Source organism: Notamacropus eugenii, chromosome 5, assembly GCF_028372415.1.
Source record: "Notamacropus eugenii isolate mMacEug1 chromosome 5, mMacEug1.pri_v2, whole genome shotgun sequence".
In the NCBI taxonomy this organism is placed as follows: Eukaryota; Metazoa; Chordata; class Mammalia; order Diprotodontia; family Macropodidae; genus Notamacropus; species Notamacropus eugenii.
The window spans coordinates 415,709,660-415,729,285 of NC_092876.1; the positions used below are offsets into that span (position 1 = coordinate 415,709,660).

The 19,626-nt window shown below is 38.7% G+C and overlaps 2 protein-coding genes across 5 annotated transcripts in view; both read left to right on the plus strand.

Annotated features, from left to right (window-relative positions):
* CBS (cystathionine beta-synthase) overlaps positions 1-7,753 on the plus strand; it is a 50,601-nt gene extending 42,848 nt beyond the window's left edge. For 2 of the 3 annotated variants that reach the window (XM_072614847.1, XM_072614848.1), the window contains one exon: positions 801-1,144. In XM_072614847.1, coding sequence (XP_072470948.1) covers positions 801-910 — 110 coding nt within the window. In that variant the 3' untranslated portion in view covers positions 911-1,144. Of the gene's footprint in view, positions 1-800; positions 1,145-6,799 lie in introns of those variants that run through there. The other variant, XM_072614849.1, reaches the window with a different exon arrangement.
* Positions 7,754-9,614: 1,861 nt separating this feature from the next.
* The window catches only part of LOC140507015 (uncharacterized), a 101,304-nt gene continuing 91,292 nt past the window's right edge, over positions 9,615-19,626 (plus strand). For both annotated transcript variants that reach the window (XM_072614859.1, XM_072614858.1), the window contains exon 1: positions 9,615-16,497. In XM_072614859.1, the coding sequence (XP_072470960.1) occupies positions 10,563-11,261 (699 nt within the window). In that variant the 5' untranslated portion in view covers positions 9,615-10,562 and the 3' untranslated portion in view covers positions 11,262-16,497. The remainder of the gene's footprint in view (positions 16,498-19,626) is intronic.

Sequence of the window (19,626 nt, forward strand, 5' to 3'; positions counted from 1 at the left end):
AATACATTGCACTCAACAGGGAAAGGGGAAAAAGCAAGGGGGGTGAATTTGAGTGTGGGTAGATTAAAGGAGCTATTGGCCCAAAGCAAAACAAACTATAAGGATACAAAAAATGTAGCTCTTTCAGGTGACAAAAAATGGGAATCTGAAGGGCTCTTCATTGACAGGAATGACTGAACAAGCTTGTGCTGATCTCTTATCTGTGTAATAACCAACCAGTATTCCACACTGAGATATTTTTTTAATGGCGATTTCAGCTGGCTGGTACATTTTTTAGCCAAAGTAACTCTTATTCAGAGATGTGGTCAGTGTTTCAGGTTTAAGATAATCTCTTGAGTTTCTTTGTGTATTCTTATCTTACACGTAGGACTATATTGTAATAGAAATAATACCTTATTTGAGAGTTGGGAGAGGTTAGAGATAAACATCAGATTGCCTGTCACTACTCTGGAACATACTGGGGCAAAATCATCTGAAGTGCAGTTTATAAACCCAACTGTTCCCTAATTTGGATGGGAATGTTCACGATTCTTTAAATGAATGGACCTGGTGGGGGGAGAACCTGAGTCCAGGTTTTACAGAACAAATCCTGTAATTAAGGGGATTTGTTCTGTGAAGTTTGGATTCAGTCAAAGAGCCACACTTGAGGACCTAGAGGTCCACATGGGGCTTTGAACCCACAGGTTCCCACCCTTGAGGGGTAAGAACTGCCTGAGAAAGATTTGGTGTTCAGTTCCTTCTTTAGCCTTCTAGGAAACTACTAAGGGTTGCTTTTTCCTTTATTTTCTTCAAATCCCTAGATCACAGCAATGGCAACTCCAGTCAGAGGCAGATGGTGTTTGGGGTTGTCACAGCCATTGATCTGCTGAATTTTGTGGCTGCCCGAGAAAGAGAGCAGAAGACAAGTTAATCTCAAGCACTCTGCAAAAAGATGCCACTACAGGAAAACTGCAAAGCCTTTTCTTCTCTTCTTCTCTTTTTAGATTTGGAGAGTTCTTATCATTTGAGTTTCTAGAACTGGCTTTTTTTTTTAACATCAGGACCTTAACTCACTGTGGGAACAGTGAGCATTGCTTTAATACTTTTGCCAATAAAGAGCATTTAGAGGGGCATCTTAGGACCTAGTAAAGAAACATTAACCTTATCATCAGAGTTGTTGTCAGTTTTTCTTTTTAAGCCTTTCCAGAGCTAATCTATTTATATTATAATTAATTTGGTGTTTTTAAAAAAATGTTGAATCTTCTTTTAGACGATATGTCTCTAAAATAACATAGAGGGTGAAATTTGCTAAATAGGACAAAATTATTAGCTTGTCCAAAAGAAGACTTGGGCTGGTTGGAAATGTCAAGGTCTTGTAGAGGAACAGACAGTGTCATCCATCATCTTCCAGTTAGTTCAACCCTCATCATAGCCCTGGTGTCAAGAGAGGAGAGGGATTCTGCTATTAGGGCATATAGTTCTGGATTCAACACTTGCTTTCTATACATTCCCTAAATTAAAAAAAATGGGGATATACTTTCAGCTGCTGAATCATCAGTGATGTCCATCCCTGGTAGGCTTATACTTATTCTCTCTTTAGGATAGAAATGGCATGGCAGAGCGGTACAACAGCCCCAGACTAAATGCAGTACAGTAGCAGAGCAAAGTGAAACAAGTGAGGTGAGGATGCCCAGAGAAGGGTGGTCAGGATAGAAGGACACAAGGCCATCTGATAGGGTCCCAGCATGGAGGCAGGCACTCACCATAGATGAAAAGATTCTTACTTGGAGCTAACAGGACCAGGCACGGAGAGCAATGAGCTTAGAGCACAGAACAAAGGGTCAAGGTTCAGAACTGGTACTAATTGTGCTTGGGGAAGAAAATCGGGCTTCAGATTTCACTGCAGGTCTTATTCTTATGAGATGGATGATATGGGATTTTCAAGCTTCCCTATGGCTTTTTTTAACAGGTCAGGGAGACTGCTATTTATCTTAAGTAGATGTGGGCAATTTTTTTTAAAGATTGAGGACAAAACAGCCCTTTTTCTGGAGCAATGTGAGAAGTCCTGGAGAAGATCATTCTGCAAAGTTTAATTTATGTTATGAAAGTACAATAGTTACTTGGAGCCAGAAAAAGAAAAGCAACCCAAAAGCTAATGACCAATTTCTGTATCCTGAATGTGGCATCAGGTTGGTTTGTTGGCACTGGGCCTTGTAAGCAGTTCCTTCTTAAGTCTTCCACAAATCGACTGATAAAAATCTTTTGGGCACACCCTTTATAGGTATATTTACTCATGTATATATCATGTGTGTCAAAGTACTTCTTTGTTAATTATTTACATATAAAACAAAAAATAGGCATTTAAGAAGGTTTAGAAGTCAGAGGTTCCAAAAGTGGGCAGTACCACTCACTGGGGGCACTGGAGCAATCGGGATGGTAGTAGCCTCAAGTATAATTGGGGGGGTGTTGAATAAAAATGAAGGGGCCGTGGAAGCATAAGGAAAGAAGAGAATTTTGAAAAACCATTTGTTTCATCTCTTGTGTAACAGTTAGTCACAGCGATTACATTATTTTCCAAATAAACACAAAGCACAAGTTAAAACTGCTCACTGGTCAAGTAGGCGAGCATGGAGTGCATTGTTGGGAGATCCAGCATGAATCAGCAGGAATATATGGGTATAATGACTTGTTTACAGTACGATACTATACAATTACATGACACAATATTGTATCATCAAAATTTCCATGCAGGAATAACCCCACAAATTTACAATAAGTTCTTAATTTTATGATGTCATTTTAAAAATAATTATTTTTTGAAATGACACAAAGTTTAAGAAATTGTTAGGGTTAAAGAAAGATTTCTGGGGGGGCACTGAGTAATTTTGTTTTAAAAAGGGCTGTAGGCCAAATAAGTTTGGGAACCTGATTTAGTTAAAACTAAAATGTTTGATCCAGACTCACTACAACTTGGGCAGAGGGATGACATAATCAGACCTGCCCTTCAGGATATATGGGAAATGAACTGAAGTAGAGAGTAATTTGAGATAGGGAGAGTCATTTGGAGGCTATCGCAAGTAGTGAGAAATGATGTGGGCCTGGATGAGGGGGTGGGCTTTGTGAGGGGAGAGAAGGGGATGGATGTAAGAAATATGAAGGTAGTAGAATTTACCAAACCTGACAGCCAATTGGATGTGAGGTGAGGAAAGGTGAGTAGCTGATGATGGCATTACGGTTGTGAACCTGGGTGACTGGTGAAATGGTCAGGTCCTTTACAGAAATAGAAAAGTTTGGAAGAGGAATGGATTTATAGGGGAAGATAATGTAAGATGTGCCATACAGATCACAATCCATCCATACTTGCTTATCCTGTATTACTGTGTACCCTTGAAAATGAAAAGCACTGCCTTCCAGGAGATATGGCAGACGTCCACTAGCTCTCATCACTACATATCTCTTTTTTGCTTATGGATTTGCCTGTTTTTGAATAATTTGTTTTGGTATACATTTCATTATGTCACAGAAATATTTCAGAAAACAAAAACCACATTTGTAGAAAGGGGGTAAAAAAATTAAGCAGAAATCATGGAATTTTAAGCTCTGGGGGAGTGTGAGGATGGTGGTACCCTTAAACATAATAGGGGGAGTGGAGAGAATTTGGACATGGTGAGTTTAAGCTGTCTACAGAATATTCAGTCTGAGATGTCTAATAAGCAGTGAGAGGTGTAAGACTGGATCCAGGTCAGGAGACGGGTCAAGACTGCATAAGTTGATTTGAGAATCAGCAGCATTGGGATGATTATTAAATATGTGGGATCTTATGGAATCAAGTGAAATAGTATAGAGAGAAAAGAAGTGGTCTCAGTTCAGAGCCCTCAGTTCAGACATGCACAGTTATCAGGTAAAAGATTCAAGAACAGGGTGATCAATGGTGTTAAAGGTTGTGGAAAGGTCATAGATGAAGATCGAGAAAGCCATTAGATTTGGCAAGTAAGAGATGGTTAAAAATTTTAGACAGTGGTTTCAATTGTATGAAAAGGTCAGAAGTAAAACTGGAGATTTAAGAGTGCCAGTAAAGGAAGTGGAGTCACCTAACATGGATTCCCTTCTCAAGGAGTTTAGCAGGAGAGATGTGGGATGATGAGGTAGATGGATCAAGTGAGGGTTTTTTGAGGATGAGGGAGACATGTATATGTTGGTAGGAGATAGGGGGAGATTGAAGATAAGGAGAGTTGGGATGATAGAGGGTGCAATCCATTGGAAAAGACCAAAGAGAATGGGATTACTTGTACGTATAAAGGGATTGGCCTGGGTGGAGAGAAGACCACCTCTTCATGTGAAACAAGGGTGAGAGAAAAGATAGTGGCAGAAGACATCTGGTTGGTGCAGGATAAGGAGGTGAGAAGAGGAGCTCTTGACAAATGGCCTTAATTTTTTTTTTTTCAGTAAAATATGAGGTAAGAGTCTCGAGAAGTGAAGGGGAGGGGAGATATGGAAAGTTTAGAAGAGCCACTAGACAACTGGGATGGTGAGTAAATTAGGTGTAAAAGGATTGCCTTTCAGCAGTGAGGGCTCATTTCAAGTTCATTAAAATTTGTAGTAAAGCCTGTCACAAGGTTGCATGATTTTCACAAGCTCTGTTCAGCAACTCATGCATAAGAACATAGGCAGAAGATGAAGTGACCCAAGGCTGAGGCTTGGCAGGACAAGATTAGCAACATAATGGGGCAAAGGACTTGAGGAGAGTGTGAAGTTGAATTGTTCAGCAAGGAGTCAAGACTGGAAAAAGAGAGTATTGCTACTACATGGGAGGTGTTGACAGAGACCTGAGGAGTTGAGTGACTGAATGTGACACTGAGGATAAAAAAAGAGTTTGAAGCTATAAGACAGAAGGAGAAGTGGAAAGACAATAAATTGTGACCAGGTATGAGAATCAGAGTTTATGAACATTGGAAGTGGTGATGTTAAAAGCCCTAGACAATGAAACTCCTTGAGGAAGGAAGAGAATATCCTGGAGATCTGTAGACAATAGCTACCAAGATTTTCACTGAGTGGTAGATGTGGATTTTATGAACCTCAAAGGAGAATCTTTTCACATTGCACCACAATCTTCCCGAACTACAAAGTAATATGTTTTCTTCCAGAGACCATATGTCAACCCTATTTAGTGAGTCTATATAGGAATTTCAGGGTTTACAACATTGAAGTGGTGCATTTGTGGGTGATGGTATGCTCAAGGGTATAAGCATCTTTGTGTGTGACTGAGGTATGGTGAAAGAGTAGGTCAATGAATGAGTTGAAAAATAGTTTTTAGGGCATTTGGGGGGTTGTCACTATATGTTGAAGTACTCTAGTATGAAGTCAGGAATTGAGAGAAAAATTTTGAATTATTGAACTCACTGTAGAAAGAAGGGGAGTGTCCTGCAGGCCAGTAGACAAGACCTACCAGAATTTTGATTGGGTGGTAGATATGGTTTGAGAGAGTGTCAAAGGAAGGGAGGTTACTGAGTGATAGTGTTACGGGAGATCCTGGATGTGACAGTGGGGAGTAGAGTATTCCAACTTCCCCATCTCAATCAGTAAGTCAAGGGGAATGAGTAAAAGGACAGGTCAGAAGAATGTGTCATCAGGAGGGAGCTCAGTTCCACTGAGAGACAGAAGATGGAAGGAATGAGAAAGGAAGATTTAAGATAAAAGTAAATTTGTTGCCTATGCAGCAGGCATTCCAGAGAGTACAATGGAAAGGGTGGGTAGCTTGGGGGTGGGTCGTTGGGAAGGTTGTGGGAAATGAGAAGAAAGGATCCATCAACAGGGGATAGGAATAAAGTTTAAATGATTACTGATGGTGACTCAGGATGACTGGGATGGGAAGGGTATGACCAAGAGAAGTTTATTAATCGTTAAGGGAAAATTTTATTTTTTAAAAATTAATTTATTTGTTTTCAGTTTTCTACAATAGCTTCCATAAATCTTAGATTTTCTTCCCCTCCTTCCTCTCTTTTACCCCCCTCCCTCCCCAAGACAGCATGCAATCTTACATGGATTCTACACATACATTCTTATTATACACATTTTCACCTTAGTCATGTTGCATAGAAGAATTAAAATGAGTGGGAGAAACCATGAAAAACAAAACATAACACAAGAGAAAATAATCTGCTTCATTCTGCAATCCAATTCCATAGTTCTTTCTCTGGATGTGGATGGCATTTTGCCTCAAGAGTACATTGGGAATTTTTTAGGTCCTTGCATTGCTGTGAAGGGCTAAGTCTACCAGAAAAATTCCTCGCACAATGTGGTTATTAAGGGAAGATTTTAGATAGATTTTCAAAGTCCATAGGGTTTTGTTCTCTGTGTAGAGTCCTTTCAGAGCCTTAAGCATTTCCAGATAGGAGGAAGAAGGAATGATGCCACTCTGCTTCCCCAAAAGCAGAATTCTAGCTTTGAGACTAGATGGAATCAAACCTCCCCCTCATACAGTAGCAGGAGATCAGTGGTATGGAGAATGGCTCTCCTTTTCTTTCCAAGAGAGACTGCTCAAAAGGACTTGAATGCCCGGAGGGTGATCTTGATTAGCAGACCTTCCCAGGAACCATCTAGAATAGAGGAGTTTTAGCTTTTTCTGTCTTATGCACCCCCTTGGATTCAGTCAAAGAGCCACATTTGAGGACCTAGAGGTCCACATGGGGCTTTGAACCCACAGGTTCCCACCCCTGAGGGGTAAGAACTGCCTGAGAAAGATTTGGTGTTCAGTTCCTTCTTTAGCCTTCTAGGAAACTACTAAGGGTTGCTTTTTCCTTTATTTTCCTTAAATCCCTAGACTGCAGCAGTGGCAACTCCAGTCAGAGGCAGATGGTGTTTGGGGTTGTCACAGTCATTGATCTGCTGAATTTTGTGGCTGCCCGAGAAAGAGAGCAGAAGACAAGTTAATCTCAAGCACTCTGCAAAAAGATGCCACTACTGGAAAACTGCAAAGCCATCTTCTTATTTCTTCTTCTCTTTTTAGATTTGGAGAGTTCTTATCATTTGAGTTTCTAAAACTGGCTTTTTTTAACATCAAGAGCTTAACTCACTGTGGGAACAGTGAGCATTGCTTTAATACTTTGCCAATAAAGAGCATTTAGAGGGGCATCTGACCTAGTAAAGAAACATTAACCTTATCGCCAGAGTTGTCAGTTTTTCTTTTTAAAGCCTTTCCAGAACTAATCTATTTATATTATAATTAATTTGGTGGTTTTTAAAAAATGTCGAATTTTCTTTTAGAGGATAAGTCCCTAAAATAACATAGAGGGTGAAATTTGCTAAATAGGACAAAATTATTAGCTTGTCCAAAAGAAGACTTGGGCTGGTTGGAAATGTCAAGGTCTTGTGGAGGAACAGGCAATGTCATCCATCATCTACCAATTATGTTACCAAAATAAAAAGCCCATGAGGCACACAGTTCAGTCTGGTAAAGTCTATGAACCTCTTCTCAGAATAATGTCTTTAAATACATAAAATATGTAAATTTACATAAGAAATCAATTATGTTGAAATGCAGGGCATGTGGACACCCTGTACAACTATCAAAATAGTTTTTAAAACATCAAGTTCACAGATCTCAGGTTAAGAACCTCTTACCATCTATATAAGATCTCTTTTCCATTTAGATCTCTGCACAAGATGTTCTCCCCCACATCGGCAAATGTATTTGGTAAATACCTTCCTGTTTTATAGCCCACTTGGTATGTACATCAGAGAGCTGTTGAATAAAGTTTGCTGTTGCATCTTTCAATTAATTTTGTATGATTTGAACATACGTGCAAGTAACTTCAAAGAAAACAAGGTGGCATTTTCCTCTACCAAAGCAAATGCTTTTCAATAGTTAACAATAAATAAATCCCCTGTCCTTTTCTGTCAATTGTGTGATTAGATGGCTTTCTCTAAGCACTTGGTATCCTTTCTTTTTTCAAATTTTCTGAGAATCATTCTTCGGTTTCCTCAGCTATGTTGTCTCCAGTACAGACCACCTTGTTGTATATTTGATCTTACCTTCTTCCCATGTTTTCTTTTTTAACTGCTATTTCTATTTTCAGTAAACAGCGTTTCAGACAGTTAGGAAAGTTCTGTCACCATCAAGTCACTTCTCAGTCTCAGTTTCTTTTTCTGTAAAATAAGTATAATAACAAAGTTGTCCTGGGCCTCAAGTGAGATTAACACTTATTAAAGGGTTTTATGAAACTTAGTGTTATATAAATACTATTATTGTTATAAATCAGCATTGGAATGCAGTCATTTCACTGTCATTGCTGAGAATAATTCATTTCAGAAATCTCAATGTATGTTTTCCAGTTTTCTTCCATTTCTTTTTTTTTTTAATTTAACTTTTAAGATTTATTTTCACAAAATTTTGGGTTACAAATTTTCTCCCCTTTTATCCCCTCCCCCCCCCAAACCCAAGCATTCTAATTGCCCCTGTGACCAATCTGCTCTCCCCTCTATCCTCCCTCCCTGCCCTTGTCTCCATCTTCTCTTTTGTCCTATAGGGCCCAATAGCTTTCTTGATCACTTAACCTGTATTTCTTATTTCCCAGTGGTAAGAACATTACATTTGATCCTAACACTTTGAGTTCCAACTTCTTTAGCTCCCTCCCTCTCCACCCCTTCCCCTTGGAAGACAAGCAATTCAATATAGGCCAAATCTGTGTAGTTTTGCAAATGATTTCCATACTAGTTGTGTTGTATTGGACTAACTATATTTCCCTCCATCCTATCCTGTCCCCCATTACTTCTATTCTCTTATGATCTTTTCCCTCCCCATGAGTGTCGACCTCGGATTGCATTCTCCTCCCCATGCCCTCCCCTCTATCCTCCCCCCCACCCTGCTTGTGCCCCTGTCCCCCACTCTCCTGTATTATGAGATAGGTTTTCCTATCAAAATGAGTGTGCATTTTATTCTTTCCTTTAGTGGAATGTGATGAGATAGACCTCATGTTTTTCTCTTGCCTCCCCTCTTTATCTCTCCACTAATAAGTCTTTTGCTTGCCTCTTTTATGAGAGATAATTTGCCCCATTCAACTTCTCCCTTTCTCCTCCCAATATTTCTCTCTCACTGCTTGATTTCATTTTTTTTTTTAAGATATGATCCCATCCTCTTCAATTCACTCTGTGCACTCTGTCTCTATGTATGTGTGTGTGTGCATGTGTGTGTGTGTGTGTACTCCCACCCAGTACCCAGATACTGAAATGTTTCAAGAGTTACAAATATTGTCTTTCCATGTAGGAATGTAAACAGTTCAACTTTAGTAAGTCCCTTATGACTTCTCTTTGCTGTTCACCTTTTCATGGTTCTCTTCATTCTTGTGTTAGAAAGTCAAATTTTCTTTCCAGCTCTGGTCTTTTCATCAAGAAAATTTGAAAATCCTCTATTTCATTGAAAGACCATTTTTTCTCCTGAAGTATTATACTCAGTTTTGCTGGGTAGGTGATTCTTGGTTTTAGTCCTAGTTCCTTTGACTTCTGGAATATCCTATTCCATTCCCTTCAATCCCTTAATGTAGAGGGTGCTAGATCTTGTGTTATCCTGATTGTATTTCCACAATACTTGAATTGTTTCTTTCTAGCTGCTTGCAATATTTTCTCTTTCACCTGGGAATTCTGGAATTTGGCCACAATGTTCCTAGGAGTTTCTCTTTTTGGATCTCTTTCATGCGGTGTTCTGCGGATTCCTTGAATATTTATTTTGCCCTCTGGTTCTAGAATGTGAGGGCAGTTTTCCTTGATAATTTCATGGAAGATGATGTCTAGGCTCTTCTTTTGATCATGGTTTTCAGGTAGTCCCAGAATTTTTACATTGTCTCTCCTGATTCTATTTTCCAGGTCAGTTTTTTTTCCAATAAGATATTTCACATTATCTTCCATTTTTCGAATCTTCTCGCTATGTTCTGTGATATCTGTCTTTCTCATAAAGTCCTTAGCGTCCATCTGTGCCATTCCAGTTTTGAAAGATCTATTTTCTTCATTGAGCTTTTGAATCTCCTTTTCCATTTGGCTAATTCTGCTTTTGAAAGCATTCTTCTCCTCATTGGCCTTTTGAACCTCTTTTGCCAATTGAGTTAGGCTAGTTTTCAAGGTGTTAATTTCTTCACCATTTTTTTGGTTCTCCTTTAGCAGGGAGCTGATCTGCTTTTCATGCTTCTCTTTCATCCCTCTCATTTCTCTTCCCAGTTTTTCCTCCACCTCTCTAACTTGATTTTCAAAATTCTTTTTGAGCTCTTCCATGGCCTGAGCCCATTGGGTGGGCTGGGACACAGAATCCTTGATTTCTGTGTCTTTGCCTGATGGTAAGCATTGTTCCTCCCCATCAGAAAGGAAGGGAGGAAGTGTCTTTTCTCCGAGAAAGTACCCTTCAATAGTTTTATTTCTTTTCCCTTTTCTGGGCATTCTCCCCAGCCAGTGGCTTGACCTCTGAATATTCTCCTCACACCCACCTCGCCTCCTGGTCCTCCCAGCCAGCGTTTGGGGACTGAGATTCAAATGCTGCTTCCTGCCTTAGGGCTTTTGGCGGGGGCAGGGCTGCTATTCAGTGTGAGAATTAAGTTCAGATGGTCAGGTCGGGGCAGGGCCGCCTCTCAGGCTCAGTTCCCTCAGGGGGTTTATGCACAGACCTTCCACAATGGATCCAGGCTCCCGCCCACTTGGGGAGCCCCTATCTGCAGCCGCCTCTCAGCTTCTATCTCCCGGGGGGGCCCCCCACTCCCCTCTCGACCCGCCAAAGAGACTCTCTCACCGACTCTCGTCACCTGTGGGTGGAGGGGCTTGTGCCACTGCTGGAGATCCCGTCTCTGAAGCCTGCTCGGATCTGTACCTCTCGCAGCCGCAGCCGCCGCAGGTCTGGGCTGGGCTCCGCGTCTGCAGCGCGACGGACCCTTTGCGAGAGGTTTGCAGGTCCCTCTGTGGGTGGAGGGACCCGCATGGCTGCAGGATATCCCGTCTCTGTAGCCCGCTCGGATCTTTTCCTCACGGTGTCGCGGCCGCTGCAGGGCTGCACTCAGCTCCCAGTCCCGGCGCCCAGTCCACAGCGCAAAGGACCCCCCGCGAGAGGTTTGCAGGTCTCTCTGGAACAGAAATCTCCCTCGCTCCAATATTCCGTGGCCTCTGGGTGCAGAATTCACCATGGGTTGGTCCCCTCTAGCCGTTCTGTGGGTTGTGGGTTCGGAGCTATGTATATGTGCATCTTTCTACTCAGCCATCTTGGCTCCGCCCCGCTTTTCTTCCATTTCTTGCCCTCCCACCTCATTTGAAATACTGAGGGATCTACCTTGTCTCCTGACAAACTTTTTTGTACACTTGTTTACCCTTTCTACTTTTCATTGTTTCATGAGATGATAATCTTACAATATTCTCTTCCATGAGAACTATAAATGAGTTTCTCTTTTAAATTAGTGTCACCTTGGATGGCCATATCTCTCCCTGTGACCCCAAACAAATGTTTTTTGGCTTTAGGGTCTTTGGATCCTTTTGGTGTAGCAACTGATCTATATCACTTAAACATGCTTAGGAAATAGTGATAGTTATTTGCATAGCAACATTTGCTCATTAAAATAGGGAAGGAAGAAAGGAAGGAAGGAGTATTTATTAAGCTCCCACCATGTACCAGGCACTGTGTAATGCACTTTGCAAAGGTTTTATTTTACACCATAGCTCATTAAAGCAAGTCAGGTTGAAATTGTTTTAACTACATGTCATATCTTCTTACTTATTTTTACCATTCTAATATGGTATTTTTATCTTCACTGACTATACATAGACAAATGATTGGGAAAATGGGGTTCCCACATAGCCAGCCAGTTATTCCTGATCGACTAAGATGCTGATTTCATCTTTGGTGACACCACATGGTAACTTGCCATGTCCAGTCCTTCCCAAGGCTTTCCTGAAGGAAATACTAAGGATGTGTAGGTATGAGTACTGTATTGTCTATAAGCCATTGGCTTCTTTTAATTCTTATTTCTGAGCCATATTTCCCAACATTTTGGTTTCTTCATCATTCTCTCTTGTGTTCACATTTTCATTGATGATAAGTATAAAAGGTATAATTAAGTTATTCATACCATTTTTCTACCTCCTCATCCTTCGGAACAGAAATTGGCATATAATTGGTAATCATTTTCATGGTGAACTTTTCACTCATACTCATCATTAATTGCTACAAAATGGGATGACCAAGTATCTCATAAAATTATGTTTCTTGTAGGGCTTGGACATACCATAGCAACAATGACTTTATTTGCCTCTCTGAGGAGAACCTGTGAGTCATCATGCCATTTAGCTACAAGTTCTCTTTGTCTTTTATTTATGAGACTGTCAATATTGTTTCTCCAGTGGCATGTATACATATTAGTCACTGGACCTCAAACTGGGATTATCAACAGATAATGTTTATAGATGAGTCTAAAAATGGACTCGTTATCGTCTGTCTCCTTTTCTATCACTCTGCATCTATGGCTTCCTATGGCCAATCTATTGGTAATAGGATTCTGTCCTTGACTAGGCTGGGCCTGGGAAAGCAGTTTGTCACTGGAATTTTACTAGTCCAACACAATAGTACCAGACAGAGTTTTTGTTCTATTGGCATAGTATTCAAGAATTCAAGGTCACCTTCATGGCAAAATAGGACTTTGTGAATGCCAAAGAGGCTGGTAGGTGGCCCAGTGGATAGAGTTCTGAGCCTAGGGTCAGGAAGATCTGGGTTCCAGTGTGGTCTCAGACCCTTAGTAGCTGTGTAAGCTTAGGCAAGTCATTTAATCTCTGGACCTCAATTTCATTAACTGTAAAATGGGAATAATCACCTCAACTATCTCATAGAGTTGTTGTGAGGATGAAACAAGATAACATTTGTAAAACATTTAGCGTAGTGCCTGGCATGTAAATGTTATATAAGTGCTTATTCCCTCCTTTCCCAAAAAAACCACCTTCTTCAGGGAGGAGCTAAGGACAATGTTTGTTTCAGAATCTAAGGGACCTTAGAGACTACCTACTTCAATCTACACCTCATCAATATCCTTTTCTTTGACATTGCCAACAAAAGGTGCTCCACCCTCTACTCGAAGATTTTTGCATAAGCAAAATTATCTACTTTTGAGACAACATGATGATTACTTAAAGAATCCCAGACAGTCAATGAAAAATTTACTGGAAATAATACTTCCAGTAAAGTAGAAAGATACAAAATAAACCTACAATTATCAGCCATTTTGTATGTTACTAACAATACCCAATAGAAACAAAGAGAGAACTTCCATTCCAGCTAAATATAAAATCCATAAATCAAGACAGGAACTCACATGAAAACAATTATAAAGCCCTATTTTACAGGAAAGAAGGAAAAGAAATATACTTAGGGATGATTCTTTATTGATGGCTAGGTGAGGCCAAAGTAATAAACCATACTATGTTTAGGGCTATCACATCATTAACTTGGTCAAGAATCTCAAGGCAAATATAGATGAATAAATACACGTGTTTATATTTGTTATACATACACATGTGTATTCATAATGTGTATATACATATATATTTACATCTATACACATATATGTGTGTATATTTATATGTATATTCCTCCATGCAGAGGTTGCTAGGGAACTATACTGAGAGAATTGTGATTCCTTGTGAAGTGCATGTAAGGATATTATGTAATGGATTCCAGTTAATTAGGAAGAAACTTTTCCCATTATTTGTATTTCCAGAATTGTTGGTATTTTCAAAGGTCCTGAGTCAGTTCCATCTGACAGTGGCACTCCTGACAATAAAAGGAAAATTTGAAGAAAGGAGGGATTAGGGTGAAAGATAATAAATTCAGTTTTGGACAAGTTGAGTTGAAGATATCTATGGGAGCTACATTTCCATCAGCAGCTTTGTTTTGTTTCCACTGAACATGATGCCTCCTCCAGGATAAGGGGATCATCTGAAATCTCATCATCATGCTGATTGATTCAGATTTGACAGATGCAATGGCTTCTCTGCTTACAGGCTTGCCTCTTCCTTCCTTCTGGAAGGCTGGAGGGTGGAGCAGTAAACTCCTCCCAAAGCCTTTCTTCACAGAGAACTCAGAACTTTTCAGATGAATGAGTACACAGAGATGAAATCGACTAGTTTATGATCTTATTAGCTTTAAACATCAGAAGAGCCAGCAGAGGTTCCTTTAGCAACCAGAACCAGTAAGAGACCATCAAAACTGGCATTAGCTGAGCCTGCTGAGGACCCAGACCAGCAATGAGCTGACCTTACAGAAAAGACATTATGTCCTTGAGGGAGATAGCCCAGGTAAGCAAAGGAGCGACACCTTGAAGCTAACCTGGTAGAAAAAATTCAGAACCAAAAAAAAAATCTACCAGTGACACTCAGCTCTGTTCAGAGCTGGTGAATGCCACATTTGGAAAAGGAGACATGGTTTATTTATTGTTATACGTATCTCAAGCTTTACAGGTTTGTTGCAGATATTTGAGTATTGTAAAGCCCACATATATAAGATAAAAGTAATCAAATAGGAAAGAAGATTGAACAAGTATGTAAATGAGTTGTCTGAGATGTATACAGACACACAATACACACACACTACCACCACATCACCAAGGGTGGCTGAGCGTTGTTTATTCAAAGAGGAGCATCCGATTCTATAACACATGCTGTGAAAATAGAACACAAAATAGTATACATCTTGCTCCTAAAACTATTACAGATTATACTGCAGTTTCCTTAGGGGGTAGATATGATTTGAGTTGGGGAAAAATCACAAGAAGAATTGCTAGTGTTTTGCTTTAAATATCTATTATCGGCAGAATGAAATGTATTCTCTGTTTGGGTTGTATTCGAATTGTAGAGAAAAACAGAAAGCGAAGGAGACCCTCGCTGACAAATGTTCCATAGAAGTAAATCTGGGGTAGCACAATGTGGCAATTACTTTGATGAAGTAGAGAAGAAAGCACCTCAGGAAAGCCCCCAAGGGACTGGAGATGGGAGCCTAGGAGTGTTTTTAGCTAGGAAATCTGCAAGTGCATCCCTTGAGCTCCATGCATTTGGTGTCAGGGTTTTGGTTTTTGTTCTTTAACGTCCTTTTACCACAGGCACAATTTTCCAGATTTGTTGCACAGGCGTTGAGGTGTATGCTATGATTACAAAATAAAAAGATTATGGGAGTAACATAATTCAAACATGGAAATGCTTTAATAAGATGCCCTAGTAGAGATTGGTAGGAGGCTAGGAAAGCTCAAGTTTAGAAGTCCCTCTGCAGGAATGTCCAGTGTCGTACAGTCATACAGTAGGAGGAAGCTGTGCAGTACAGTAGAAAGAATACCGGGGCTGGTCTCAGAGGTACTGGCTTCGAATTTCACTCCTGACACTGCGACTTTGGGCAAGTCATTTCAGCTCCCTCAGACTCAGTTTGCTTATCTGTAAAATAGGACAGGGGTAGACCAGATGGCCACTGAGATTTCTTCCAGCTCCACTTCTATGATCCTGTGACTTTGGGAGGAACTGTTCAGGAAGAAACATTGTGAAATGAAAGACAAATTAATAAAAAAATGCAAGTCCCCATCCTCCTCCCCTTACCCCCCCCCCCCACCTTGCTGGGAAACAGGAACTAGAATAGGGATTTTATTACCTAGTTAAGACAAATTCTCAGTTTTAAGACCTTCAGTCCTCTAAATGAATGCCTAATTCATAATTCATAAACTGGTCTTCATTCTTATAATATGAACAGAAAGTGAAGGATGCCAGCTTGCTTGCCGTAACTCAAGGCATGTTTAAATGCTCAATGGAATCATATGCTCTGGGCATTGATTAAAAAAAATCTCTGACTCTGATTTTCTTATTCTGTAAAGTTAAATAATTTAGACTCTATTGTAATCCCTGAGGAGAGCCCACTTTTTTGTGAAATTTTTCTCCCTGTTCCTTTAACGTATGTTGTTTACTCTTTATTCCTGTCCTTGTGGATATTTTGGCCTTGATATGAGCATACGTAAATAATCAGAAATATTTATGAGAGGTTATGCTATGGTCTAATAGAATATTTGGGTGAGCCTAGCTACTTTACTCCATTGTGTTGGCCACGTTGTTTGAATACCAAATGTGTGTTTGCCTAAAAGACTACTTTATGATCAACTTGCTCAAGGCAAGTGCTCACATGGTGGTCAGCAAGTGATACGAGGACACTCTCAAGTCCTCTCTGAAGAACTTTGGAATTAATTGAGTGACGTAGGAGATACTGGCAAAGGATCACTCAGCATGATGTGCCCACACCGAAGAAGGCACTGTACTCTATGAACGAATCAGCTCAAAAGAAACGAGCTGTGCAAATTAGAGACATCTCCACTCCAAATGTTCATATGAACTATTGGCCCCAACCTGTGGTAGGGCCTTCTGAGCTCACATTGGTCTTATTAGCCACAGTTGGACACACTGTACCTTGACTCCAACATAGGGATACCTTTGATCCTCTTCAAGAGTGAAGGACAACAACCAAATCATCTGCAAAAAGTAATATTTTTGTTTCCTCTTTACCTATACTTTTCTCTTTAACCTTTTTTGGGGGTCTTATTAGTACATCTGTTAGCAGTATTATTTCTAGAACTATATAAAAATAGGGTAATAATGAACATCTTCACTTTACCCTGATCTTACTGAAAAGATCTCACAGCATTTTTTCATTATAGGAAATACTCTCTTCTGGTTTGGGAAGGATATACTTTCAGTATCTTATAAACAAGTATATTGATTCCTATACTTTATAATGTGCTTACTATAAATGGGTATTGTATTGCCAAAAGCTTTTTCTGCATCTATTGATGTGTAATTTTATATGTTATTAATGTTGTTCGTATGTTTATCATTTTCCTAATATTGAGCTACGCTTCCATTACTGGTACAAATTCTAACTTGTCACGGTGTATAATTACTTTATAGGTTATTATAGTTTACAAACACTTTATTCAGTATTTTGAATCAATATTCAGTAGGGATGTGGGTCTATAATTTTCTTTTCTAACTTTTATGTTCTCCGAGTTTTTGATATGAAGATCATATTTATTTCAAGAAGGAATTTGCTATTTATTTTTACCCCTACTTTAGTAAAATTTGTGTGACTGGGATTGTCCTTTAAATATCTGATCAAATTAATTTGCAAATTAATTTGGTCTTGGTGTTTTTCTTTAATAGTTCATTTATGGATTATTCAATTTCTTTTTCTACTATTGTATTATTTAAATTCTGTTTCTTGTTATTCTGTGCATTCAGTATTTTTGTAAATATTCTTCATTTCATTTAGTGACTGGTTGTATCATCATATAGTTGAGGAAGAGTTTCTAATAATTTCCTTTTCATTATGAATTTTCCTTTTTTCATTTTTAACATACTCAGTTTGAATTCCCCCCCCCCCCTTTTTTAAATCAGATTAGCCAACAAGCTACCTTTTTTATTCATTTGAAAACAGGCACTAGTTTTAAATAAAGCTTGATTTAATTGAATGAAATAATTTCAATTATTATTTTCAAAAATTTTTTGCTTGTCGGGGGGTGAGGGTTTCAGTCTCAATTCATTGATCTGGTAAGATGAATTTTCCCCTAAGGACTGTTTTAACTGTATACCTATCATTTTTATGATGCTGTTTGACTCACCAATTCTTTTGCAATTCTTTCTCCTAATTTTCCTTATTGATTATAATTTTGTTTTATAATCTTTAAAGTATATTTAATATTTCTACTTTTCTGCATTTGTAATGTTTTTATGGCTTGGTACATGGTTAATTTCTGAAAAGATGTCATATATCCTTGAATATATGAACACTGCTTTATCTTCCCATTTACTACTCACCAGCAATTTATCATAACTACTTTTTAAAAAATCTTTTCAGTTCCTTAGCTTTTTTCTTGATCTTCTTATTAAATTTGCCTGAGTCTGAAAGCAACATACTGAGGTTCCCAGTTAATATAATTTCCTGTTTATTCTACTCAATTAACTTTTCCTTTAAGTACTTGAATGGTATGCCAATTTATTGCATGTTTACTTAATATTATTATCTATGATGCCTTTAAACATTATGTAGCTTCCTTGCTTATCCTTCTTAAAATTTCTTTCCATTAACCAGCATTTATCTTCTCTCCCTCCCACCCTACACCATTGGAACAAAAATTCATAGTCAAGCAAAACAAATGCTCACATTGGCCACATCTTGTGTATGTTCAATCCCTCTCTTGTCAGGAGGTGAGTCTCATTAATACATTTTTAAACACTTCGATTTTTACTTTGGGATAATTGCCATGCTGCTTTTTAAAAAATTCACCCAAAGCGTTACAAATTCTACTCTAATCTTTATTTTTAACTCTGAACCAATTTTTGTTTCAAGTGCAGTTCTTGTAAACAAGGATCTATAGCTTCTGTTTGCTAATCCATTGTTACGCTCCCTTCATTTACAAATGAAGTCATCCCATTATAACTCAGTTGGTTATTTCCCTTTTTGATATTCTCTTACACATTTTCCTCTGTCTTTCTCACTTTTTTCCAAAGAAGGTGATGAAAGCAAGGGCATGTAACCAACACTAATTACCTCTAATGGAAATGATTGGCTTCCACTCCAGTGCCCTTTCTCTTTACTTCACCTAGACTCCAATCACCAATTCTTACACATTCATTCTTTCTTTCCTTTGCAGTGGGGAAAAGGCTGCTGAGTTCACATTAGGGGTTATTAGCTCAAGTTTTTAATCTTGTTTGGGGTCTTGGTCATAGACTGGGGAGACAACTGAAATTGCTTTACTTCTGGGGCATAATTTCTATTGTGGAGAGGTTTGAAAGGTCTTGAGGATAAAAGAAAACGTCTAGTTCTCCCTCTTATAGGTTACATGACCTAGAATGCCTCTCTAAGATTTAAAAATGTTTATATTAGAAATTATTGTTCTTGGCTTCTCTTTCTGCTTGGTAAGTAATTCAAGTGTTTGCTAAATCACTTCTTAGACTCTTTTAGTTTCCTTGTTATGTCAATTGACATATTTGGTAAACTTTTGGTCTAAATCACAGAATTTCAGATTTGAAAGGAACCTTTTTGGCTATCTCATCCAAGGATCAGTAAACTGAAAGAGCCTGTTAGCAAATATTTTAGGCTTTGTGGTCCAAGAGGCAAAATATTATGGAGGTACTTATACACAAGAGAAAAATTTCCACATTTTTTATTGACCATATTCAAAATATAAAAATAATGGGTACATTTTTTTTTTTTTGTAATACATGTCTGATAATGATAAAAATGAAGTTTTTTTTGGGGGGGGGAAATAACATTTCATTTAATTGGGGTTCAAAATTAGTGTTGCCTATTACCAAAATCAATTGCAAATGTTCACCTGTTAATACTGATTTTTAATGAGATTTTACATATCTCATCTTTGAGAATGTTTTTTTACACAAAGAGGTACCGCCAAATACCACTATCAAGCCATGAATATATGAGCATAATTGAGCTGAAAGGCTAATTGTCTTAAACAAGTTTATTTTCTGTGGATATTCAGCTGCTGCAATCAAATTAGATTTAATTAACTCACCATAAGTATAAAATTCTTGCTACTCAGAAACTTACTTTGCAGCAATAAGGTGATGAATGTTTAGCCTAGTGAAGCTGAC